The 27889-nt window shown below is 37.1% G+C and overlaps 2 protein-coding genes across 2 annotated transcripts; both read right to left on the reverse strand.

Moving 5' to 3' along the window:
• Window positions 1-239: 239 nt before the first annotated feature.
• On the reverse strand, window positions 240-9669 carry c1qtnf6a (C1q and TNF related 6a). Its single transcript, XM_039650927.2, has 3 exons — window positions 9428-9669; window positions 6672-6848; window positions 240-2926 (listed from the first exon to the last, which is right to left on the reverse strand). The coding sequence occupies exons 2-3, from the start codon at window positions 6838-6840 to the stop codon at window positions 2379-2381; spliced, it is 717 nt and encodes a 238-aa protein (XP_039506861.1). The 5' UTR covers window positions 6841-6848; window positions 9428-9669; the 3' UTR covers window positions 240-2378.
• A 4566-nt stretch (window positions 9670-14235) lies between these two features.
• On the reverse strand, window positions 14236-27872 carry il2rb (interleukin 2 receptor, beta). Its single transcript, XM_039650867.2, has 10 exons — window positions 27711-27872; window positions 25171-25261; window positions 24241-24352; window positions 22577-22646; window positions 22390-22477; window positions 20240-20373; window positions 19849-20071; window positions 19641-19740; window positions 18321-18405; window positions 14236-17230 (listed from the first exon to the last, which is right to left on the reverse strand). Exons 2-10 carry the CDS (start codon window positions 25247-25249, stop codon window positions 16523-16525), a joined length of 1599 nt encoding a protein of 532 aa, XP_039506801.2. The 5' UTR covers window positions 25250-25261; window positions 27711-27872; the 3' UTR covers window positions 14236-16522.
• Window positions 27873-27889: the final 17 nt, after the last annotated feature.

A 27889-nucleotide genomic window follows, 5' to 3' on the forward strand; every position in this document is an offset into this window, starting at 1 on the left:
GCTAATCTCCTTTATTGTGATCGCAATGACATGCGCTATGCCCATTCACCACTAGAGGGTGTGAGAACAGCAGCATTTTCTTCCGTTCAATGGCTGACATTGAACCAGTTTTAAATGAATAACACTATAATTTAAAATCTTTAGAAAAAAATGTAACCCGAATTTTTGTCTCGAGCCTCTGTCGCAAGAAAAAAAAGAAACAACAAGAACACTTCCATTCGTGACTTATCAAGTCGTCATTGCTGAAACAAACCCTTTATTGTGTCATTTAAAATCATCAATGAAAAAAATACTTGACATCCATACAGTACATTATCATAAAGCACCACTGAGATGTTAATATACAAACCAAAGCCTTTTTAAAATCACTGTCAAGCATGTCATTTATAGCACCTGATGTGTTCAAAACACAAATAATTTTAGCACCTGATTGCTTAGGCAACAACTGTGTTTTACTTTTCCTCAGCTCCATTTCTTTAATCATCCCAGAATAACTAGATTCCTGAGATCCGGATTCTGTTGTCCAGTCTGAAGCCGGATTAAAGGGATACTCCACCCAAAATTCATCATTTACTCACCCTCAAGTTGTTGCAAACCTATGAGTTTCTTCCTTCTGCTGAACACAAAAGAAGATATTTTGAAGAATGATTGGAGCCAAACAGTTGTTTGGCACCATTCACTTCCATAGAAAAAAAAAATACTATGATAGTCAATGGTGGCAAAGTTCCAGTCGTTCTTCTAAACATCTTGCTTTGTGTTCAGCAGAAGAACTCAACTCCTACAGGTTTGCAACAACTTGAGGGTGAGTAAATGACGACAGAATTTTCATTTTTGGGTGGAGTATCCCTTTAAGATACTAAACTAACAACCAGCATCTATTGAAGACTCTTTTAAGTCATGTGTTGGTTAGAGATCTTTAACTTGTGGTTACAGAACATTTAATCTTGCTCTCCCTCTCTATATTTCTATCATCTGAGTCTCTCTCAAGTGGATTATTGTTACTGAACTAGGAAAGCCACATACATCCTGTTTAACATCGACTAAAAGCCCCCACTCCTTCCAATAAACAGAGCCAGACACCAACACACACTCAAATCTGACTTTCTCAGTGCTCTCTGCCCATTAGTGGCTAATTACTTATCTTTTTATGGCGTTTTTTTTTTTAAATACACTACCATTCAAAAGTCTGTGGTTAGTAAGATTTTTGTTTGGTTGCACTTTATTTTACAGTACATGCCTAAGAAAGTAAGAAGGTGGTTATGTTTAGGTTTAGGATATTAGATTTCTGAAGGATCATCTGACACTTAAGGCACGAGTAATGATGCTGAAAATTCAGCTTTGATCATAGGAATAAATTCCAGTTTAAAATATATCAGTAATTTTAAATTGCAATAATATTTCATAATGACCATTTTTTGAGGTTTCAAAATAAGATCTAAAAAACCAACCTCAATCTTTTGAACAGTAGTGTATATTAGACTACCATCTACAAAACCCTAGCAACCTCACAGCAATCCACCACCCAGAACATCCTACAGCAACCTCATGCTTCAAACAGTGTGATGAACTTGTCCTGTTACGACTCCATTTGCCCGTTAAAGGTCAGAAAAGACCATCAGTAGGATCAAATAGTCAGTCACACCATGTAAACATCCTTTCACAACTAACATAAACCAGTTTCCATTTCCCAGACGCTGCAGATACATCTTAGGAAGACAAAACACAGACTTAAATATCTGGGCTACATCAGTGTCCTTCAGATTTGAACTGTTGATTATCCAGTAGTTAACCGACCTGTCCCTAAATTCTAACAACTGTATTAATATTACCATGAGTCTTAGCATTTCTTGTCTGATGCTCTTGACAGACAATGTGGTTGGCACCAAACCCCATATCTGATGTAGCATACGTTCTTTGCTTTGCATAAATTTGTTTTTGAAGATAACATTACACAACCTGCCCATGTGGGCATCCTTCTAATTTGATAAGCTTTTACCATGAAATAAAATAACACCAACTTACTGTAATTTGTATAGATACTGTATAGTTTGGACGCACAGATTTTGACGTCAACAGCAAAAGATATGGGAAGTGTTTTCACGTTTTTTAAACATCAGTTTTTAATTTGTATTTAGCATTGTTATTCCATCAGAACAGACCCATTTTTGGGTCGTGATCCACCAGTTGAGAATGGTCGGACATCATTTTGGGCACAGTCACTGGTTTTCTTCATACAAGACCTATGAAAAGAAAATTTCTCTGCACTGTATTTGGGGGGTTTCGTTTAAACTTTCGTTGAAATTTTCAGTTTTGTTCAAGTTGCTTCACCGCTCAAGCATTTTGGCATCTTGTCCTTCTTCCTGCCGTCGTTTCTGGTATTACTCAGTCTCAGGTTTGATGAGGTAGCCGTTAAAGGTGATGTAAATGTCCACGTCGTCGCTGTAGATGGCATTCTCACGCTCCCGCTTGTAAAGACGGACCCAGACCTCGTCGCCCTCCTGTAGACGCAGCATGACGCTCTGGCTCTGCATGATGGAGCGGTCGCTGGGCTGAGCGTAAACGATGGCCCTCTCGCTATCGTTCTGCATGATGTGCAGGTACGTTTCCTTGAAGTTCCACGTGTGGATGTTCACATTGAAGAAGTAGATTCCCGGTATGTGGCAACGGTACTTCCCAGCAAACATGTCAAAGTGTTCGGGGGTGTTGACGAAGATGGTGTCAAAGATCAGGGCCTGGTAGTTGTCAACGCTGTGAAGGGACTTCCGTCGGCCGACTGAGAAAGCAGAGTGCTGAGACTTGCAGGCGTCGCCTGGGGCTCCGGCTTGCCCCTTATCTCCTTTAAGGCCTTCAGACCCTCGTGTTCCCGGGGAACCCTCAATCCCAGGCTTCCCAGGAGTGCCCCTTTCTCCACGGTCACCCTTGTCACCTTGAGAAGATGTCAGAAAAGTCAGAAAGATTCAGAAGGAAAAAGAGCTAGAAGCCTAAAGGAAACTAAATCATGTATTAGGCTAGAATTCAGGTTGACATTATAAACATTTTTACAGTTTTTAACCTTATAATGCCTGTATATTTGATACACTAATTTCCTCTAAATTATCAACATATACACAGTCTACTACATGCCAATATATATTTTTAGCAAGTAAAATGCCTTTTAATATAATTCTAAAAACAACCCTGTTCAGATCGTGACGACTTTTACAAATTAAACGTTATACGAGTAATAATAATACATAATAATAATAAAAAAACATTAAAATGTGAGTTTCAAATATGATTCATGAGGCTTTTGAGGAACGTTTATTTGTCTATTTCTCAATCATCTGTTATGGATTTTCAGGAATGAACCCAATCGCAGACAGTTTGCTGATACAAGGTTTATTGATAAAAAAAAAGGAAAACAAAACCCCACGAGGGTGGAAAAAACCAGTAGCACCTCAATGCAGAACATGAGATCCACGGGGAGGAGTCGGATCACGATCCAAGGCCCCGTCCACACTACTGCGTTTTCGTTTAAAAACGGAGACCTTTTGCTACGTTTGCTCCTCCCGTCCACACTAAAACGGGAAAAACGAAGACCTAAAACGGAGAAGTTTAGAAACGCTGCAGCTGCGTTTTGCGTTTTGAATCTCCGGAGGGCGTTTTAGTGTGGACGAGACAAAACGGAGGAGTTTACAAACGATGACGCAGAGGCTCACGCTCGGCTCTATGATTGGGTGTCATCAGTCATGACGTATCTTTCCCTGATTCGCCAACCACTGTTTACACCGGCGCGCGCATGCCCAGTGTTGGTGAATGGTCACGTGATCCACGTGTTCAGTCGTTTTAGTGTGGACGGAGATAAATTCTAATACGCAGGTAAAACGCTAGTGTGGACGGAGATCGTTTTCGTTTTAATTCTCCGTTTTTAAACGAAAACGCAGTAGTGTGGACGGGGCCCAAGGGGTGGAGATGGGTAGGATTAGGGTTGGGTTTAGGGATTAGGGGTGGGTTTAGGGATCAGGGGGCGGAGTTGGTTAGGTTTAGGTGTATGTAAGGTGGGAGGAGTTGGATCTGGATCCGACTCCTCCCCATGGATTTCATGTTCCGCAGTGAGGACCATCTCGAAAAAACAGCTCAGGCTAAGCAAAAGACTAACACTAAACTAAGACTTCAACATAAAACTTCACAGGAACAAAATAGCTATAACAAGAAAACTTCTTTGTTCAAACAGAACAAGACAGGTATATGTTAACCATGTAAGAATACACAATGAACCAACACAGGACAGGGAAAACGGATAACGACAGCAGGTGACACTGATCAGGCAATGAAGACAAGATGAGGATAACAAGGGGGCGGGGTAAGAGAACGAGACAACAAGCACACAGCCCAAACTCAAGGCCATGTGCCTGAACATAAAACATGGTCTGTCATGATCCTGCCTCAAGACTAGAGAGAAAAAATGACAAGAGGGCAGGAGTAGTTCACTTTTAAAAAAACTTTTGCTGATCATTTTTACTCACCCCCATGTCATCCATTTGTCCATGTCTTTCTTTCTTCAGTTGAAAAGAAATTAAGGTTTTTGATGAAAACATTCCAGGATTTTTTTTTCCATATAATGCACTTTACTGGGAACCAAACGATTCAAGGTCCAAAAGACTGGAATCGTTTAATGACAAAAGGCTTTAATTTAAACGATTCCAGCCGGTGAATAAGGGTCTTATCAAGCGAAACAATCGCTCATTAAAAAAAAAAATTAACAAAGTTTAAGTTTTATAAGCTCAAATGGTCACCTTTCTCTGTTCTGTGTGACTCTCCTGTTCGAACTCGTTCATCAAAACGAACGAATCTTTTTTCCGAGTCAATTCATTCATTTCGTTCGTTCGTTGAATGAACCAAATGACACAAAAAAGATTGTTCATTTTGATAAATGAGTTTGAACAGGAGAGTCACGAACGTGCATCACAGAACAGAGCAAGGCAAACATTTGAGCTTATAAAACTTAAACTTTTTTTTAAATGAGCGATCGTTTCGCTAGATAAGACCCTTATTCATCGTCTGGAATCATTTAAAGCCCTTTGAACAGTTTGCACTGAAAGTGTCTTTTGGACCTTGAACTGTTTGGTTCCAAATGAAGTCCATTATATGGAGAAAAATGCTGGAATGTTTTCATCAAAAACCTTCATTTCTTTTCGACTGAAGAAAGAATGACATGGACATCTTGGATGATATGGCGGTGAGTAAATTATCAGCGAAAGTACTCCTTTAAGCATGATTATCTTTAAGATATAATACTGGGTGAGTGAAATCTGGTAAATATATTCATTTTATGCAAGTAGTCTCTAATACTGTTAAACATCTCAATGACTTGCATTACAAGCTTCATATTAAGGTTTCACCTGACTTCTGTTTTCATATAAACAACATCATCTGCACCAAATGACATATTTTTGCTCAGTTTGGTCTTTTGAATAAAAATCTAGGTATTTTTTTCCCACCTCGAGTACGAGCTCCATATTCTCATATCATGCTATTCTCCTATATCATACTGCTTTTATTTTGTGATCATTTTAATTACTTTCAGTAAAGCACTTTTAATTACCATAGTGTATGAAATGTGCTATATAAATACACTTGCCTTGTTATTAACTAATGTTAATGTATTGAACCTAATTATAATTATAAAGTGTCCCTATACCAATGTTGAAAGCCGAAAAGGCACAAGTGCAACTTCTGGCAGACTAAAATAAGTCCCTAGAATCTCAAAAAAAAAAAGAAAAAAGCCTTAGTTTCTTTTCGTTTGTCCATCTTTGTCGTACCTTTTCGGCAGCTCAAAATTTCCACAAACCACATTTCCTGCAGGCTTCATTTCTGTACATGCAACAAACACATACACATATGTGCATGCACAGACACATAAAACAACTCTCTCATAACAGTTCTTGCCACATCACCACCTTTCCTGCCAGATTTGTCACTTCCTGTCCACCAAGAGGTCCTCCAGCAGAGCAGATATTTCTGAGCCAAGAGAGGTTAACTGAGGCTCACTGAGGGGAAGAAAGCAGCTAAAACCAAGCGGCAACATTCTAATCTGAACAATGAAGCCTACCAGGAGGTGCTAAAAACTGCAGTATATCGAAAAATCCGCTAGAGGGAGGTCACAAAAGGGAGCAAATATCCATAGACCCCATGTTAAAATGTCCGTTTTCACAGCATAAATTCATGCTTTTACAGGTTGGTCCCATTGACTTTTATTGTATTTCTCGATGGGTTTCGAGTGCCTGACAACTGTGAGGGGGGTGAATTTTTTTCTAATTCTTTAGTTTAAATCGCATTTAGATATAAAATGTATGACAAATATGGGCGTGGTTAACTTTGATTGACAGCTGATAACGGGCTGCGCCAAGTGGAATTCCTGAAATCATAATAATGATATTTGGATTATATATATAAATTTGTTTTAAATTAAATTTTATGAACGAAACAGCTTGTAAATATACTTTATTACCCGAAAAAAATGAATAACCTGTTGAAGATTAAAATATTATGCAATCATTTAAGACATTTCTCCCAACATTCAGGCATAAAATAGTTCTATTAGTGGATAGAATCAAAGGGTTCCGAATAGAACCCCATTGAACCATGTACAGTGAAACATTTCGCATTTTGTCTTGAGCTAAAGCGCCTACCTTTGAGAATGGTCATGTTGATGTATGTGCGGACCTCAGGCACGCTTTCTCTGAAGGTCGCGGCGTCATCTAGTCGTGGGAGGTGGTCGCAGCATCGACGGCAGGGCGGTTGAGGTACACAGACAACCAGATGTGGAGACAGACAGGCAAGCAGGAGGAACCCAAACATGGTGCGACCTGAGAAAAGAGAACAAATACGCACTTATAACAGTCACTCCCTATAATAACGTTCCACACACATGTTATTTTGCTAATTTAAGACTGTGTATTTATTAGTGGGATCATTAAGGTAGACTGGATAAGTGTAATCCTGATAAATTGAAAGAGAGGGGCTTCTGGGTAGTGCTGAGTGGAATGCAGCCTGACAAATGTAGGCCCCTTCAGGAAACAGATTAATGTTTCTGTTGTTCTGAGTCCATTACTACAGCTAAACTAACAGAGTTCAGTCTGTCTGCCTGTCTTTCTTCCCACAGGCAGAATCCAGTTAAAATATGCCAAAGTTCATCTGCTAATTCTCATGAGATAAAATGTTAAAACGCTTCCAAATTCACGTCTGCGAAGAATGCATGATGTTAAAATACTTTCTGTACTGATACTAATCATTGGCTGAATGCCTTGAAGAGTGTAAACACTGTGGTTGTGTTGAATTTCCGTTGACTCATATAGCGCCAATCAGATGGAGACGGCTGTGCAATTATTCAAATTAACTTTTGCCATGCTGCCAATGATTATGGTATGATGTACTTCAGAAACTGGCCCAAAGTAGCAAAAAAAAAAAAAAAAACCTGGCTGGATGCTTTATCCTGCATGTAGGTCAAACATCTCTTCCTGTCTAAGTGAGTAGTTTCTTGATCAAAAAAAGTGGAATATGAACCAGTGGATTATATAAAACATCATATAATCAAGATGAAAAGCAACAACAAAAAAATCGCATTCCTTGTCGGTGAAAGACTGTGGTTGACCAGCAAATATATAAAAGTTACATCATCATGAAGGCAAAATTTCTGTTTTCAACATTTATAATAATAAGAAAATGTTCCTGAGCAGCAAATCAGCATATTATAATGCTTTCTGGAGGATCATGTGACACTTAAGACTCAAGTAATGATGCTGAAAATTCAGGTTTGACATCTCAGGAATAAATGAAATTTAAAATATATGCAAACAGAACATTAATATTAGAATTTTTGATTAAATAAATGCAGCCTTGGTGAGCAACAAAAGACTTCTTTCAAAAACATTAAAAACATTTACAGACCCAAAACGAAAGTGTACTTTGAAACAACTCCACTAACACATGTATTCGGTCATGTTCACCAAGGATCATCATCACATGGTGAACATGTCAACACCAAATATGCGTTTCCAGCTTCCTGAGTGAAGAGACCAATAAGAGTGTTTGACTTTTGGATCTCACTTGGAAAGCAGCAGCACAGCTTTCAGTATCAAACTCTTCTTTGTGGTGTGCTTTATTTTGAGTGGGAGCATTTTTTATGATCTGAAGGCAGGCTCTTTATTACGTCAGACTACAATAGGCTGTTGAGTCTGACATGAGATCCATAAGAGAATTAAAGCTTTTGGCATGAAACGTCTCAACAACTCGATAAAAGTCCAAATTAAAAGGGTTAGTCATAAAACTTTCATGCTAATATCCAAGTGCAGGTGACAGAAATACATTGACTTGCATTGAATAACTATGGGATCAACCATGACTCAAATTCATACAAAAATAATCAGTCCTTGATTAATTGATAAAAAAAAAAAACAACACATCACATTCTAATCCAAAAGGTTTTAAACCACCGATTATTTTTGTAAAAATAAATACAATAAAAATGAATGCACATTAAATATGCATTAAACAAAAATACACTATTACATTAAATGTTAGGTAACGATGGAAAGGATCTCAAGCTGACAAGCAGAAGACATTACTGTAGCTTTACCCATAAATAGACATGGTAGTACTTTGAAAATAAAACCATAAGATCCATAATGAAATGACCGTTTACAATAGACAATGTTTTACAATGAACTGTTAGAGAGCTATATTTAACAATTTATCTGTTCAACAAGATACCTTACTCACCTGTTGAGTAATAAAAACCCCATATCCACTTTTACAACAAATCCTTTCCACTCTCAAGCCATACAGATTATGACGAGACACGCACGGGCGATTGACATAGGCTATGTAGGCTACACAATTTCGCACAAAATATCTGAATAAACACTTACCATAGTGAATCACGGTCAGACGACAACCTGAGGAATTCATTCTTCTGAGGACAAATTCATGATGTATTGGCTCATTATTAAAAAAATATATATAGTGTAGGCCTTTTAAATAAAGCTAAAATTCAGCTAAATGTTCCATCATCAATTCAATAAGACTATCAAATAAAATTAAAATGTTTTTGATTTAAACGTTCTAAAACAAAATACATGAAGTCTCTCTTCCTGTATTACTGTAGCCATACTGTAAAACAACAGGCGGGTTTCAGCCGGCAGAGCATGAACGCTTTCCACATGCTCTCTGTCTCGGCAGCTGTCCATCTGCTGGAAAGATGTTAACTAGCTCGCAAAAACTTTCTGAGCACTGTAACTTATACAGATCACCTTAATGAGGCTGCACAGTTTTGCTTACAAAAATTGCCACTAAACAAATTTTCCTTTATAAAAATCCTAAACGAACTAAATTAAGCCGTTTATTTCTGGTGTGATTGCATGTGCATGTGTGTGAAAGCAAAACTTACAGTACTTTGTGATGTGTTTGCTGCTGCCGTTGGGTCAGTGCGCTGAGAAGAGAAAAAGAAAAGGGAAAAATCCTCAGTCAGATAATTTCTCCCTCCCTCTTTCTCTCTCCCTCCCTTTCTTGCTTTCTAATTCACCCCCAGTGCATTTCTTCCATCCCATTTCTGAACATAAACTCAAAGAGCCTCCTGGCTGAGACAGACTTTCCTATTTATTTTACTCTTCTTCGCTTTCTCCCTTTCTCTAATATAAAGTGTCGGTCAACTTCTCCATGAAAGTTGATTCTTGTCCAAACAAACGGTTTTCAGAAAGATTAGTTTTTGTCTGTTTCTTTCAGAACCTTCCCTGTTTATTAGAACAAAGCAAACCATGTGAAGACCCACAACATTTATCAACATAAACATTTATAAGCACACACACAAACATGAGTGAACTCGGTCAGAAACTCAATGCGGCCTGTATAGTAGTATGTATATTTGCAGGATGCAACTTGTTACATGAATAGCCAAGATTTTGGTCTTTAGAGGCCTATGTTCATCTACAAGAAAAATTTCACAACGTATACCAGTGCACCATGCACTTCTGCGGAAACACATTAGTTTTTCTATCATGGTGGGATTTTTCCTCTGATTGTAAGTGGTTTTTATACTGAGCTAATTGTATTCTTAAACCAAATTGCAGAAACCATACTTACATTTTCAATAAACCTTTTTTTAGTTTATTAAGCTGTTTTCCGCATTCATTCTATACAATTCTATACCTAAAATATACATATTTTTATACCTTATATATAAAATAATTAGCCTACTATAGATTTCCATACTCGTAAAAGAAACTTTATTTGTCTAATAATAAAAAAAATCAAATGTGAATTGTTCCCTAATTATGCTGATGCATCCCACAAAGCTAATCCGAACATACAATACTTTGTAGAGATGCAAGCAGCATTTGCAATATGACAGATATAATATATCATATATGCTTTGCTGCTTCCAGGAGTAGGAATGTGAGTTATTTACTTTCATTTGGAATAATGGGGTATAGAAATAATAAGAGAATAAGTGGTTGGAGTAAGCATTAAAAATAGCACTCACAAACGATGGCCAATATGGCAGGCTTTGCATTTCAGCAACGGACCATGAAAAGACTTTTGAGGTCCTGTAAATATTAAATGTAACACACACCCTTAGAATACACATACTCATCTGTTTAGCATTAGTATGTCTGGGTCACTGGTTGAATTCCTGTTACTTATGCAATAGTAATCATCTCGTTTTCTCCATATGGAAAGAAAATTAAGGTCTGTCATTGACCTCTGATTGACAACAGGCTGATTTTGTCCTCTACTCAACCCGTGCTGCATTCCTCTCCATATGCTTCTCCATTTTCCTTTGCACACATACTGTAATTATTCTCCATTAACATCAGGATCTGTGAAAAACATTATTATGAAGCTTTTATATTTGGGTTTGTACTCTCTGGAGTGTTTGGATATAAAATCCTTGAGTAAAGCATTTGATACGGTTAGTCACAATATCTTGATTGCTAAACTTAGTAGATATGGAGTGAAGGATGTTGCCTTGAGATGGTTTAGAAGCTACTTAGCTAATAGAGAGCAATTTGTTAATCTGGAAGACTATGATTCTATGAAGTCACAAATTAAGATTGGGGTCCCTCAAGGATCAATTCTAGGGCTTTTTTTATTTTTAATTTACATTAATGATATGCCTATGACTTGTACTAAACTCCTCCCAGTTCTATTTGCTGATGATACAAATCTTGTAGCTTCGCACCATGACTTCAATATTCTAATAAAAATGGTTAACGAGGAACTATCATATATTATGGAATGGTTTCAATCGAACAAACTTACTCTCAATATAAAAAAATGCAACTTTATGATTTTTTGTAATACTCACAAACATTACCCTATTGAATTATCTAAGATCTACATTAATAATACTCAAATCGAATTGGTTCAGCATACCAGATTTTTAGGAGTCATTATTGATAGTGGTCTTAATTGGTCTAATCATATTAATTTTGTTTCTAAGAGGTCAGCTAAAATGTTGGGTATTTTGAGGAGGGTTTGTCCTTTGGTTCATTCCTCAGCATTTTTAACCTTATATTATAGTTTTTTGTTTCCATTTATTAATTATTGCAATATTGTTTGGGCAGCTACATATCCTACCCACCTTAATAAATTATTAGTTATACAGAAAAAGTATCTTAGATTTATTTCCCATTCAAGCAGATATGCACCTTCGGTCCCTCTTTTTAATACATTTAAAGTTCTCCCTATTGATAAGGTAAATATTTATCAAACATGCTTACTTATGCATAAGTTTATTTATAGGAAACAAGATCTACCAGACTCTTTCCAGAATTTGTTTATTCCTATCTCACATGTTCATTCATTGCACACTAGACATAGCAATAATAACTTAGTCTTACCAATCGCACGTACCACAAGACACCAATTTAATATTTCTTTTAGAGGTCCTAAGCTTTGGAGTGAGTTAAGTCCATCGTTGCAATCAATGTCCTCTTATTCAGCTTTTACAAAGCATTTGAAGAGTTTACTATCGCTAGCTTGATGCCTTTTTATGTTGTAGTTTTTTATTTATTTTATTATTATTTTTATAATTTTTTCCTCTCTTTTCTTTTCTAAGCACATTTGTTTGTATTGAATTGCTTTCTATCATTTGTTGTTTATTTTTATTTTTCATCTTTTGTTTTGTGTGTTTTGTTTTTTGTTGTTGTTCTTCTTTTTTCTTCTGTGATGCTTAGTCTGCATATCTCGTGAGTTAATAGGAATAGGAGTGGAACTCTGTACAAGCCTAGTCTGGCTTCGTTCCCTCCTAGCATTGTTCTGTACTTGTACTAAACGTGCTAAACAAATAAACCTAAACCTAAAACCTAAAAAAAATAAATTAAAGAAATAGTTCACTATTCACTAATAATTCAATTCACACCATTACTGCGATTTCATTTCAATCTCACATTTCTTTTTTCTGTGTGGAACACAAAAAGAGATATTAGGGAAAATGCTCATTCTGAGGAAAAAAAATCAGAATATCTGATATAATAAACTCTGAATCGCGAGGGGAAAAGTCAGAATTGTGAGATACACTTGAAATCACCTTTTTTTATTATTATTCCGTGGCTTTCATAAACTGCTACAGTCAAATGTAGGGTGGGCAATTGGAACGCCTATAGCAATAGCAAGCTATACCTTTGAAAGCATAAGATCCCACCCTCCCTTCAGAGCGTCTCTAAAGCCACGCCTCCTTCAAAACACACAAACATACAAGAGACGACGTTAAATTACCTCATGTCTCACATAACATTACAATAATAATGATCGTAAACTAAAGAGCTCTTACTTACAACCTGGCTGCTGCAGATTCATTTCAGCATGACGGCGTTCATAGACAACGCATTCTCACCCCAAGGCGTCACCTTTGACCATGCTTCAATATTTGACGTTTTAGGCGCCCTTTAGCGTCACTTACATGACGCGATCCTACGGCGTCATCTAACTGACGCTAAAGGAAAGCGTCAGTTAGAGGACGCGGTTAGGTTTAGGTGTGGGGTGGGGGTAGGGTACACGCAATCCTAGGGCGTCATCTAACTGACGCTAAAGGGCGCCTAAAGCGTCAGATATTGAAGCATGTCCAAATGCTTCCCAAGGCGTCAGTTAGGTGACGCCTTGGGAGTGAGAATGGGCTGTCATAGAAGTGAACAGCTCCCGGTAGAACGTCACTGGTTGCCATCTCTTAACGGTGCCGTGGTGGCGTGAACGCAGCATAAACTCATTGTTTTGGTTCAGGAGGAAAAATGAAAGATGACTGCAGATGTTTGTTTACAGCGCATGTTGACTGTGTCTACAAAGTGCTGATGATGTGTGATGTCATCAGGTGTAGTAATCCCATAGCTGTAATATTGACAGGCATCATATCATTGCATTACTGGACCAATATTTTCATAAAATACATGTATTGATATTTAGACCACTCCTATTATTGATTGCTATCAGGATGTGAAGAGAGTTTGAATCAGTATAACAAAAAGTGTTTATAAAACAAATTGCCTACCCTAAACTGTAATTTTCTGTCATCCGGTAGGCTCCACCCACAACACAGATCATCGCAGGTTCAAACCTCTTTTTTTACAGTCTATGGTTCAAACACTCAAATAGTCTATGATGCTTTGCTAATAAAATATGAAATTCTTTCATTATTTAAAAAAGCACGGTTATTTAAAACGACGGTTATGTGTGAAAGGTGGGACAACTGCTATATTGGATGTTTTGATCCCAGTATTATAGTTTATATATACTTAGTTATAACTTATAAGCATCTCCTCGCTGATACGTCAGTCATGAGCTCACTACTGCCTTCCAGTGGAGATATCAACCGTTAGACCCAATTTCCTAACAACAGACAAATCCAGTAGCGTAGCCATAGCATAGCCTAGGCTATATGAGGACCGGATGACAAGCTGTATGACAGATCATCAAACTAACGCACTCAAAAAGGTAAGTCATGTAAGTTAAAAAGCATGTTATTTATCCACCTTCTCTCAGAAGACCATTTTGCTATGGTTCACTGAGTTCATTTTCTAGGCCACATATTTAAGCTCGACTTTGACTGGTTACACAAGCCAAAGCTGTGAACGGAAACGGGCTGGCACTTATAAATGTCAGACCACATAGTACAATATACTCTCTCTCTCTCTCTCTCTCTCTCTCACACACACACACACACACACACACACAAGCTTTTTTATAAACATGACACTTACACCATTATATTTTAGGGGATTTTATTTCAGTCTCAACAATAACATAAGAACTATATGACTTATAATGAACAAAGTAAAAAAAATCTAAGACACATAAAGTAGCCGATCAAACAAGTGCATTCTTTGTTGAGATAAAAAAGCACATTTCATTAAAAAATGAAATAAAATGGCTTATTCTTGAGGTTTCTAAAAGGTACAATCCAGAAATGCTCAAATAATACCACAAAAGTCGATAAAAAAGTTGTTAGAAAATGTAGCCTATAGCAAATGAGTGTTGTAATATCTTGAGAGATCTTTTACCTCGAAAAGCCTTTATTTGAAAAGCCTAATTTGTAGAAATTCAGGGCATCATTTTGAAGTGTGCAGAAGTGCATACTTCAAAATGATGCCCTGAATTTCTACAAATTCACATCTGAAAAGCAGCATTTATACCATGTTCGTAGAATTCCGTGGCTGTGGCATTAAACATGAAATAACAGTAAATAGCAGCTAAAAATCAAGCAAATGCTTTGCACTTGAACTTGAATATTAAAAATTTAGAAACTTTTGGAGAATTGAACAAGTAAATCAGTACATGAAAATATGAAATATTAGCAACATAAAGGTAATTGTCACCACTAACCTTTTAACAGTTAAAGTTAAACGATCTATATTCAAATTAACATCTGCTAAATAAAATTTGACTAAATGGAAAAAGCAGACTTAAAGGGACCAATCAAAAAAAAAAAAAAGAGTTCTGTCATCCAATCCAATCTTTTAAGTTGTTCTAAACCTGGATAAAGTTTTTTTCTAATGCTAAACACAAAATTAGATATTTTGAAGAATGTGGGTAACTAAATAGTGGCTCATAAAGTTGTCATGAAGTCAAAAGTGACCCTATTTACAGTGTTAGCGCATATTACCAGTCTTGTGGTAAACAATTAATCCATACAAGTTAATACATAGAATGTACATTTCCTGAGGCGGTGCTTGCAGTGGCAAAACTCGTCACTTGGTAGGGTGTTGTATGTGATACGAGCCAACAACCATGTCTGTTCTTGTGCAGAGATATAGCTTATTCATGTTTTTGTACAGTTAATAGGGTACTTTATATGATTTCTATGATGTGCTTAGACTGTCAACTAGTCTTTAAATATCAAACTCAATACTCGAACTCCATATTTCTACTATTTTCTGGAGCTGAAATATGGGTTGCAAATGTTGTTTTATGGTTGCTAGGGTGCCCTAAGTGGTTGCCAGGGCATGGCTATGAAGTTATTATGTCACTACTTATTAGCTGATTGATAGGATGAGTCAAAAGAGCCCAACCCCAAGTCTCTATGACCTTCTGGTCAAAAGATATGATCCTATGGGACTTTTTTCAGCAGATTTTTCGCCCGCCGGACGAACATCGTACACCCGATCCCTTAAAAAAGATATAGCACACCTCTCCTCAATAAACCGGTCAATTTGACACCTCATTCATGGGTCTACGAGAACCCGTGTGGGAGGAGTTAGCTAGTTTTTAGCAAGATGCTAACAAAATTAGCATGTTGCTAGCATGATTGGTATGTTGTCAGGATGATGCTAGCATGTTGCTAGGCGCATCTTGGTGATTGCTAGGGCGTTGCTAGGTGGTTGCTATGTTGTTGCTAGGGTATTCTTTGTGGTTGCTAGGGCATTGCTAGGCAGTTTCTAGGTTTGTTCTGAGTGGTTGCTAGGGTATTCTGGGTGGTTTCTAGGGTGTTGCTAGGGCATTTCTCATGGTTGACTTTAATCAAAATCTAAAATCTGCTTCCGTTCTGGAATGACGTTCCTTCTCTGATGACGGCTTGGTTTAAATATCCTTAACCACTCCCCTCCAACCTTCAGTCTGCTATGCGTGAGTGAAGTAGAGGAGGTGTGCTAACAGAAAACCCTGGCCTCTATTCAATATTCTGTTTCTCTTGGAAATACGTCACAACTCTAAAGTAAAGTCGATTGCAACTTCTGGTTCATTGGGAATTTAAACTAGAATTTATTGTTTTGTGAATTCTGTCCTCCACCCAGGTATTTTTCATAAATTTACGGTCGCATGTTTTAAGTTTACAATTGTTACAGTCGTTTGGTATGTTACCACCTTGTATAATTTGTTGCTCGGTTCACACTCGAGGACAACAGCGATAATGATATTATTAAAAAAAAAATTGAAATATAAAAGAATAGCAGAGTTCACACCACAACTGTAACAATAACGGCACAGTGAAACGTTAATGAACCTACCCAGAGGCCCCAGTCTCCCCTATACAGACAGAGATGGACTGGACCTACGCTTAGATGGATTTGTTGCTGTATTTCTGCATCTCCTTCAGGGTCAAATATCCACTCCCGCAGGGCTCAATCAGGGAGGAGGGTCTGACCACAGCGCCCTCTGCACGCTCAACGGTGGAACTACAGCTGGGTGCTCTCACCGGTTCAGACCACGGTGTGATGATGGGCACTGGAGCGAAACTCTCTGCTGGGTGAACAGCACCGTGGGAACCTTGCAGTGACATAATGAAAGAGACCAATGCATGTCCTTCCACCTCGGCATCTTGGTCTTCTTGATCTTGGTCTTCCTCACAATTCTGCTCTTCAGGCATGTCGAGCCCTGAATCAGGGCTCATCGGCTGTTCCATCTGGTAACTTGGGGTTTGCAAACAGTCATATGAAGACCCAGCCGACGAGAGAGGGGAGCTTGTGCCTTCCTCAGGGTGATAGGTGAAGTACACAGGGCAGGATTCGAGGTAAAGAGAGCCCGAAAGCGATTTGCTATAGAAATAGCCCATGTTAGAGAAAACAGATGATGAAGCATGGCTCGTGCCGCTGTTTTCAAGTCCAGAGTCCATCTGATTGGAGTGAACGAGCGCAGCAGTAGACATCTGAGCGTTGGGATCCAACAAGGACAGGTCCCAAACATCAGAGATTTCTACAGGTAAGATATCATCACATGACTGAGGGGTAAGAAATGGCCCGTCTGAATTTTGACAGCCCAGCCAATTCTGTGGACAGGAAAGAGGAAATGCATGTGGTCAGTGTGTGTGTGTTTTTCTGGCTTGCTGAAGGAAGATATGAGTAAGCATTTGCAAGAAATACAGGTCTAGGCCACATCTGTAAACTTGGGTGTGTGTGAGAGTTTGTACTGCTAAGATTTTACATTGGAAGTGAAACGTGTGAACCCGATAATGTTATTGGTACTCTCATACATTTCTGCACGCTCAACTGCGTTGGTGTGAATTCACAACAAAGAAAGTTAAAAGAGAAAAACAGTATATCACCTTGAGTAAGGGGTGAGTAATTCTTTTTTTTTTTTTTTTTTTTGATTCAGCAAGGTTGCATTAAATCAAACAAAAGTGACAGTACAGACATGTATAATGTTACAAAATATTTATATTTCAAATAAATGCTGCTCTTTTGAATTTTTTATTCTTCAAAAAATCCTGAAAAACTCTGATAGATGATAGATGTTTCTTGACTGATAGATGATAGATGAACATCTAACACTGATAGATGTTTCTTAAGCATCAAATCAGCATTTTAGAATGATTTCTGAAGGATCATGTGACACTAAAGAGTGGCATATCAATCACCACAGGAATTATCAGTCAACACATTAAAATATATAAGATGAGAATGAGACTAAAATTAAAATATACACATATATATATATATATATATATATATGAAGAGTTCAGATGCAAAAGCCTCTAAATGCCATTTGAAATTTTCTTCTTTAATGATGATTTTTATCAAACTTGTATATTTAAGTTCAGTAATTTCACTTAAATGGCAATGATAATTACCTATTAATTGTTATTTAAGTGATATTACTGAACTTAAATATACAAGTTTGATTAAAATCATCATTAAAGAAGAAAATTTCAAATGGCATTTAGAGGCTTTTGCATCTGAACTCTTCATATACTGTATATTGTAATGATATTTCACAATACTACTGTTTTTGCTATTTTTGATCAATCAAATGCAACCTTGAGACTTCTTTTAAAAACATTAAACATCTTACCAACCCCGGTAACGTTTGAACGGTAGTGTAGCTCTTGGCAAACTAGTTTTGTAATACGTACAACTCACCCGGAAGTTTCCACCATGAACGGTGTGAAGAGGCTGGAAATATCTGGATGGGTCTGGAACATGTTGATGGTTTGGTTTTAATAACCTGCAAATAAATAATAATTCTTGATACAGATGCACAAACAAACACAAATATCAGGTACAAAGACCAACGGTTACACACTTACACGGAAATACTGTAGGTAGAACATACACACAGACGCCTACACGGCACTTTCCACAACTAGGGTAAAAAACTAGGCCTTGAACGTCTTAAAATGAGGTCAAATATTTACTGTTTTCTAGCAAAGGGTCAATAACAAGGCTTTACCCTTCATTTAAAATATATGTCCAGTCCATGAGGGCAAACTAAATATTAAAGGGTTAGTTCACCCAAAAATGAAAATTAAGTCATTAATTACTCACCCCCATGCTGTACCAACCCCGTAAGACCTTCGTTCGTCTTCGGAACACAAATGAAGATATTTTTGATTAAATTTGAGAGCTGTATAACTACCACATTGGCTCCTAAGGGACTGCCTCTTGACGGCCCAAAAAGTCAATGAAGAAAATGTTTAAATATCCCAAGTGACTACCGTGGCTCAACTATATGTTTATCAAGCGACGCGAATACTTTTTGTGCGAAAAAACAAACAAAAATAACGAGTTTATTCGACAATTTTTTTTTCTTCCTTGTAGGCCAGAACGAGACTTCCTTATAGATTTCCCCGACGCATGCGCGAGAATTGCGATCTGAAGTAGTGTAAGCTGGCGTAAGCAGATCGCAAATCTCGCGCATGCGTCGTGGAAATCTAAGGAAGTCTCGTTCTGGCCTACAAGGAAGAAAAGAAATAGTCGAATAAACTCGTTATTTTTGTTTGTTTTTTCGCACAAAAACTATTCGCGTCGCTTGATAAACATATAGTTGAGCCACGGTAGTCACTTGGGATATTTAAACATTTTCTTCATTGACTTTCTGGGCCGTCAAGAGCCAGTCTCTTAGGAGCCAATGTGGTAGTTATACAGCTCTCAAATTTAATCAAAAATATCTTCATTTGTGTTCCGAAGACGAACGAAGGTCTTACGGGGTTGGTACAGCATGGGGGTGAGTAATTAATGACTTAATTTTCATTTTTGGGTGAACTAACCCTTTAATACTTTATTTTGTACATATAATCTACTTACACACTGGTACAAACTTTGGATAATTTGTTGAAAATAAATAACTAAATAAATATAAAAATTGTTTAAAAAAAAATAAAATAAAAGAGAAGGGGCAAGAAAAAGTCAAGTCGATGAAGATGGGTTACTAAATAAAACACATACGCATCTAATACTCACCGGTTGCTTTTCTTTGTCTTATAGATGACCAAAGAAAGACCAGAGAGAACAAACAAGACATGGAAGCCAATGATCAGAATTACACGCATATCATCAAGCACTGATGGAGAAAAAAGATGAAAACTGCTGTCATAAAATATATGATAATCTTAGCTCACAAACAAATAATAACATTATAAAATATTACTAGGCTGGCAAGAGGCCCCACCTTGTGATGATACTTCATCCTTTGGTTTTACTAATGGCTCTCCAATCTCAGACCTCCAGGTCACAGTAGGACTCCAGTCGCTCCATTCCCCCTTAAAGTAATCTCTATTTATGGGCTCAACAGGCTTCACACGCACCCTGGCCTGGTACTCTTCTCCTACAGTCAGGAAACGATGGTTCAGCAGCACGTAACTTTCATGAGAGATATTCCAAAGTTTTGCCTTCTGTAAAATCATATATGCACATAAGAAACACATACGCAAAAAATAATAAATAAAACAAAACACACTCAAAATAATTTTGTAATTGACTCTGATGTGCCAAAATGAATGCCATTTTATTTGATTAATACATTCGGGTAAATGTTAAATCAAACACAAATGTTTGCTTACCTCCCAGCCTATATTTAGGGCTTTAAACTGCAACTGGAATTCATACTGCTTTATGTTTTGTGGAAAGTTACTGCCTTTACTCCAAGTTATGTTATCCCTGCTTACAGTGGGTTTATCTGGTGGTTGCGTCTTAACTGTCATACAAACAAACAAATACATAAAAACAAACAAGAGAATAGTTACATTGATAAACATGTAGAGGATGTTGCTTGTGACACAATTGTTCTCAAGGAATCCAGGAACTGATGAAATGTATACTTTGAATATGATGAGTCACAAAGGCATAAATGTAAATGTAAACAAAAAAGCAACATCCTCAGCCCCATCTCATAGCAATCGGGGTGTGGATTATTGTGAGGTTACGGCGTCTGAACCCTCTAATTATGGCTTGAATGGCAAAAAACCAACAAAAGGTTTGAATGTGTATAATAGACAGATTTCATTTTACATATAGCGTAAGGATTGACGTCATGGGGTCTCTCTTGGGAGCCCAATCACCTCAATCACCATACTGGTCGGGATGGACTACACATTGACTGTAGCCAACCATTTTGAGCTTAAAAATCCTGTCTTAAAAGACAGTGTTCCTGACCGCACTCATTTCCTTCAAGACCTGCAGCCCTTTTCGGTCAGTAATTTGTGCCTATTTGTAACCGCATATCCGGGTGGGTGTGACTTTGCATGCAAATCTCTCTGGCCAATGTTCATTTGCTTGTTTTGTTACCACTTTGAGGTGATTCGGGCTCCCATGATGTCAGTCCAACGTAACACCTCCATTCCCGTCTTCAGGGCACGGGGGTTACATTTGTAAACTAAACGTTTTTATTAAAACAACAAAAAACTAAATCCCCTAAAGGGATAGTTCACCCAGAAATGAAAATGATGTGATTATTTACTAACCCTCAATTTGTTTCTCCTACTGAACACAAAGGAAGATATTGGCAACCAAAGTTTTATAACTCTTTTCCCTACTATAGAAATTAATGGGCCCCATCAACTGTCTGGTTACCAGCACTCTTTAAAGGGTACATATCATGCTTTTAAATCATTCTTTTTTACATATAAATCATACATTTGTGGTCCATATGAAGTGAAACTGCAATGCTTGGGTCTGAATTCCTCATTATTATAGCTCCACAGGCCCTTTTTCTACCCCTTTTCTGATGTGCGTCTGTGGGCAACTTGTTTTGAAGCGGCCTCTTTAAATAAAAAAGAGATGTGTCACACCCCGCCCACTCTTCAGGTTGCTGAGTTCACGGTCGGCTCAACTCCACCCCGTTCAGCCATTTTTGTAGTTTGATTAGAGATATACGATTATATAGAGTCAAAGAACATTTTTATTCTTTAACAAAATGTCAACAATGGAAGACTTGTCCTTCAAGCCTTACATGTGCGATCCATAGCGAGTGAGTTGAAAAATAAGATGACGAACGTGCAGAACAATGTCTTCATATGGATGTAGTGCAATGGTGTGTAACTGTATTGTGTTATAAGTGAAAGTCGATTATTTCTTGTTAAAACAAGCACACTAACAGATAAATGACTACGGTCTAATCTTACCACTAAACACCACTTACCACTTACCACTTTGGCGGGGCTTAGCCAAAGGTGAATTTAAAAAAAAAAAAAAACATCATAGAGAACAGAAAAAGTGAACAGGTTGAAAAATATGACCAAACCAGTATATAAAGATATAAATGAAGCAGCGGAAGAGAATAATTTAAACTTGTCTGTACTTATAAACACTCCAAATATACAACAAAATTTAAGGGGTAAAAAAGTATATTTAGCATGATATGTCCCCTTTAAAATATTGTTTGTGCAGAAGAAAGAAAATTAGAGGTTTGGAACCTGTATGATTGAGGGTGAGGGTGAGGAAGTGATTACAGCCTTTTTAATATTTGGATGAACTATCCCTTTAACCATGTCATAACGTTTTGAAACGCCCTTATAAAAATAATTATTTTGTACTGTGATGACAATGTTTTGCTCAATTAAATAGCAAAATCATCTTCCAGGCATTAATTTTACTGTTACAATTACCCATGATATTCTCTAATTTCATTCATTCTGTATTTGTTTTGTTTGTTTGTTTTTACATTAACCTGCCATTTTAAGCATATCAATAATAGCAGAATTATTCCACTTACTGTGTCGGCCAGGCTGAAAATGCAGATTAAATCTGACAGATCCATTGCAGGTTACACGCAACGGCATTTGGTTAATGAAAAAAAAAAGCTGTGTTTGAGAGAGAGGGGAAACGTAAGAAGACAATACTTGCTCATCAACTCCAGTGAATTGTAATTTAACTTAATGGAGAGATCCATTTCTACTCACATGTTTTTTGTAGGTTAAAGAACAATTTCTGGTAGAATGTGATTGACTGCTCAGTGGCACCAGCTCACATCTATACACAAGTTCAAATTTAATTTGAATTTGAGAAATGTTTATTTATCAATGTTAAAGTGCCCCTATAATGGATTTTTGAAAATGACCATTCATGTAGCTAGTGTCACATCCTGCAAAATTTTTAATCTGAAAGTTCACCGTATATAGGCCTAAAGTTATTGTCTTTCAAAAGTAAGAGTCGACTCTGAGTCAATGAAATAAATAGTTTTTCAAACGAGTGTTGTGACGTCAAGAGGAATAGCATAATTGCCCGTCCACGTATTGCGCGCGCACTGTCGCGCAGACCTGCAGCTGATTTCTGTGGATACTGGATAGCAGCATCATGTCCAGAGGAAGCTGTGCTCTATAATGTGAAGGTAAAGCCAGATTTTTTTTTTTCAATTTATTTATTTATTATCACTGCCCAAGGATGAGCTTGTGAAGAATCAGTGGTTAAAATGAATCATTACCACGATACCACAGCAGAATAATCCTAAACTTTTGTGGTGTTCCCTTTATTTTACTATAACGACCGCTTCTCAAATCTCGGAGTTCAGTGCAGGATTCGCAAACCACTTGATCTTGAAAGATTCAAAATACTTAGTTTTGAGTTTTATATTATGTAGGTCTCCTGCTAACTGGCTAATTCCTATTACTGTCTCACTAAAATACTTATGCTGATCAGCTGTGGGCCGCTCTTACCTAACTGTGTGTATATGAATGCAGATTGTCTGTCGTTCTCACTACTTTGAGGAAAGATTAAGCATGGGGCGAGATTTGTTTTACCAATGTTTATTTTAACTTTAACGTTACATCATTCACGCTAGAGCTCGGCATATGCACTGTCATTGATGCAGCTTCCACGTGTTCACCACAACATATTATACTCTGTAAATAAATAAATAGAAGTAAAATAATCGGTTTGTTGATGGACATGCACTTCTTACTGCTGATGGTGAGGAATTACAGTTGCTACATCTCATAATGTAACTTCAAACAGAGTACTGTATCACAGAGAAATGTCCTTCTTGAGTCGTTCTTGCTATAGGCCTACTATGGAGGTTCGGGTTTAAGAACTAGTCTAGTTCTAACAATGTTTCACCATTGGATTCGCGCTCGGATAGATATGGTAAAATCGACGTCATTGTTCGTTACTGTGTTTTACTGTGTACAGTGTTGCTGGGTTGTTTTAACTAAATTTTGGGTCAAATGTGGACAAACCCAAATGTAAATATGTAACCCAACGGCTGGGTTTGTCCATATTTGACCCAAAATTGGGTTAAACCAACCCAGCATTTTTTTTAGAGTGTAGGAAGCTTTAGGACAAGCAGAGCTGACGTTTTTATGGCAATGAGCGTTTTTGTTTTCGACGTGCACGACGTACACGTAAACCAATCAAGTAGCTCACTGATTCATCTGAGAGTCCTTTAAAAATCATTGAAAATGTGGTGATGTGCAGATGTATATTACGAGCAAATTAAATAGTTTTTTTTAACCTTTGATGCATGTAAACGTGTAGGAGACCATAAAACAACATTAGGAAACTTTAAAATAGGATAATAGGGGCACTTTAAATTTGTCCAATCTGAGACATGAAACTAAAATTTACCAACCTCTTATGATTGTTCATATCCACAAGCTCACATAGCTGGCCGGAGTAATTTGTAGAGCTTCGCCACACACAAGTAATATTTTTGAAGTAGTCGCTCACACATGAAAGATCTTCTGTTTTTAGTAAAACCACATGACAAATGTTATAAGTGAATAGAAAACAAGTAAATATTTATTTTGTCTTTAAATACTTGTAAAGTTAACGGGATAGTTCACTCAAAAATCCAAACTCTGTCATTAATTACTCGCCCTCATATCATTACAAACCCGTAAGACTTATATTCAGAACACAAATTAAGATGTTTTTGATGAAATCTGAGAGATTTCTGTGCTTCCAATGACAACTTACGCAACTACCACTTTCAAGCCCCGGAAAGGTATAAAGACATTATGAAAGCCCCGGAAAGGTATAAAGGCATTTTCATGGAAAGTAATCTATGAAATTCAAATCTCTCAGATTTCATCAAAAATATCATCATTTGTGTTCCGAAAATGAACAAAAGTCTTACAGGTTTGGAACTACATGAAGGTGATTAATTATTGTCAGAATTTAAATTTTTGGGTGACTATCCCTTTAAGAAGTTAACATATGTATACCCAACTAACATTATTCGGCTGCCAGAATGTTCTCTGAACATTACCGAAACATACTCATTACACATATATAATGATTATTTGTTCTAGGTGTGCAGAAACTTCCCTTGAAAATAATAACAAAGGAAAGATATTTTATGGTTGTAAAGATAAAGCCTAAAAATAACAATTTAGGAACATTCTGTTAGTTATATTAAGGTTGTCCCCCAGAAAAACCTCCCTGCAACGTTCAGAGGACATTATTTTATAATTGTAAAAAAATAAATAAATAAATAAAAAAACAACAACGAAGAGGGAACCAAATATAATTTTAGGGAAATGCTGCATTTGTAGGGTACCTGCTTCAATGTTATTGGATTGGGCAGTTCCATAAAGTATGATGAAGAAGAAGAGAGGAGTATACCAGTAATCCTTCATCCCTACTTGGATCTGAAATGCACATATAAAAAAAATATATTTAAAAAAATACATCTTTAGTATATAAAATAATATAAAATAATATTTTAATCTTGTTCTAAACAATGAAAGTGTACACTCTAAAAAATGCTGGGTTGTTTTAACCCAATTTTGGGTCAAATATGGACAAACCCAAAATGCTGGGTTAAAAATGTAATGTAAAAATTTAACCCAACGGCTGGGTTAGTCCATATTTGACCCAAAGTTGGGTTAAAACAACCCAGCATTTTTTAGAGTGTATGGGGGACAGAACTGTCAAGCTCAAAAATGACACCATCTGAAATCTTCTGAAGCAATTATTATTTTTATTATTTTTTTTTTTTCCATGGCCTTTCATTTTGTATTGTACGGACACGTTACGCTTTGACATTCTGCAAAGCAGTTGTCAATTTTGACTCATCAAACACTTCAAAATGAACATATCACAAAAGTAACAACACTCAATGTTTCATCCCTTTCATCCATCATTTCATCATTCCATAGGCATATTAACTCAAAATCTGGCTTCCTAAAGTCATCTATATGAGGTTAACACTCGGAATCAACTGTGGTTGTCCTATTTTATTGGCTAAAAATATTTATATCTACGGAGACATCTGGGGATGTGATCAGTGGTGATCAATTAATAACTCAGAAGAAAACTGCTATGAGGTCACAAACTGTCGCTATGGAGATATGACTAAGATCGCAACCACAAAAGCTGCTTTTTTTTACCTGTGGCTGAAAGTGTGACAAATGCACAATATTACTCCTAGTTAGGAGAACTAAGTTTAGTCACGCTGAACTTGGATGGTAACACAAAGGTTCTAGGTTCAAAGTCGGACACGAAATTATCCAATCAATGCATTGAGAGAATACTGTATCTGTAAGGCAAAAACACTTGACCAGTTAAACAAGCACTAACTATTTCTATTCTATGTATTTTTTTATGCTACGTGTACTGTACTTGACAACTGGGACTTGTCACAGACTTGCTTCCAAATTTGATAGTTAAATATAAAATATTCAGTTCAGCACTGAATCTACTAAATAGTTGAATATAAAAATCTTATGTCCAATTACTTACAAGGAACTTACTTGGCACTCTTCAAGAAGCTGATTTATAGTTCAATTTTTAAACCTTAAAAGTATAGTTCACTTAAAGATGACAATTCTATCTTCGTTTACTCACCCTCACATCTTTTTTCAAAAATGTCTAGAGCGATAAAACGCTAAACACGAGTGAGTTTAAATTTCTTTTTACATTTGTGCACAATAATGCAAACTACTGTAAGCTAGTTAGCCAGAGGAGCTTTAATTTTTTTAATTCAGACTTTCACTTTTAAATGGCATCGCTGTGGCTTTTTACCTGACAGGATGTTGCCCAAAGAAAACGGTAAACTGCAAAGCACGCATATTGAATTCCATTGCAAAATTCTTTAGGTGCGCATATATGACGCAAGCCAACTTTGGCTCTTTTGCTGAGTGGGCCATTGTCAACAGCACAGAGTGGGTGGTCAATCTGTATACAGTCAATTTCCATTAACACTACAAAACGACACCCACAGACAGCAGCAAAAACCCTCAGCTGTAACCGTAAGGTGACTTCTTGTAAAAAGGCACACTTGTAGACTGACAGCCCAGAAGAGAAGAAGAGTCAAACCGTGACGGGACACTCTACAGCAATCCCTGACGGTGCGGTTTCACTTGAACACATTTAAAAGTGAGCGCTGAGTAATTCGGGTAGAAGTTTATTTGGCACGCGGGTTTGAACCTCAAGTACTGATCTGAGCGATCACTGCAAACATTTGGTTCAACACTCTCGGTTTCACAAAACACGTCCTAGCTTCTTGGCTTATAACATGATGTGTGATAGGAACTAACATTGGTAAATTAACTAAAAAAGTTTATTAACAAATGCGTAACGAGTATTTACCAATTTATTTACCAATGAGAGGTGACTAATAATCAACCCAAACAATGGCTCCAAGCATCTGGACACTAAAGTCACACGTAAAAATGTCTAAATGTCAATTGCATCAGACCACAAAATATTAAAACAAGTATGCTACGTTTATTTCTCAAAACTGCCATTTTGCGAGGGATTGTGAGTTTTAGTGAATGAAGTCAGTTTTAGGTGCACATCTTCCACGAACATAAAGTGACAATACACTTAGTTTTCAATTGTGCAAATTGTGTATTGTACAACCTAACAAATTTCTTCTTGTGAAATGTTTTGCTTGAAGTAAACGCTTATTTTGGTATATACTGCAATGGCATCCATTTTTTTAAATTGCAGTTTAACTGTTCAAATACATTTTAGGGTCAATCACTGTTCATCGTATTACATCATTTTAAGGCAGATCATCTCAGATGTTGTTTGGTATAAAATACATCATTGCTCAACCCAGCTGTCATTTAATATTGCAAGTGTAATACTTACCTTTTGCCTTCAGCTGACTGTCAAATAGCATGGATGCTGAGGTCTGTCTGTCTACCTGATCACCTACTCTTCATCCTCCTCTCTTTACCGCTCTCGCTCTATCTGCCCCTCCCCTTTTACCTCCATCTGTCTGGACGATCTCTCGTTCTCTATAACTCTACTCCTTCCTTTCTGTTACT

This window comes from Pimephales promelas, chromosome 3 (assembly GCF_988280905.1).
Source record: "Pimephales promelas chromosome 3, fPimPro1.hap1.1, whole genome shotgun sequence".
Lineage (NCBI taxonomy): Eukaryota > Metazoa > Chordata > Actinopteri > Cypriniformes > Leuciscidae > Pimephales > Pimephales promelas.

What these genes read in the sequence shown, in the direction of transcription:
- c1qtnf6a (XM_039650927.2), bottom strand. Translation starts at nt 6,840, where the DNA reads ATGTTTGGGTTCCTCCTGCTTGCCTGTCTGTCTCCACATCTGGTTGTC. An exon ending in CAACATGACCATTCTCAAAG is followed by an intron (nt 2,927 to 6,671) that starts GTAGGCGCTTTA and finishes CATCTTCTCAAG; the next exon opens with GTGACAAGGGTGACCGTGGA.
- il2rb (XM_039650867.2), bottom strand. Translation starts at nt 25,249, where the DNA reads ATGAAGGATTACTGGTATACTCCTCTCTTCTTCTTCATCATACTTTAT. An exon ending in TTTTCAGCCTGGCCGACACA is followed by an intron (nt 20,374 to 22,389) that starts GTAAGTGGAATA and finishes TTTGTATGACAG; the next exon opens with TTAAGACGCAACCACCAGAT. An exon ending in GGATGAAGTATCATCACAAG is followed by an intron (nt 19,741 to 19,848) that starts GTGGGGCCTCTT and finishes TTTCTCCATCAG; the next exon opens with TGCTTGATGATATGCGTGTA.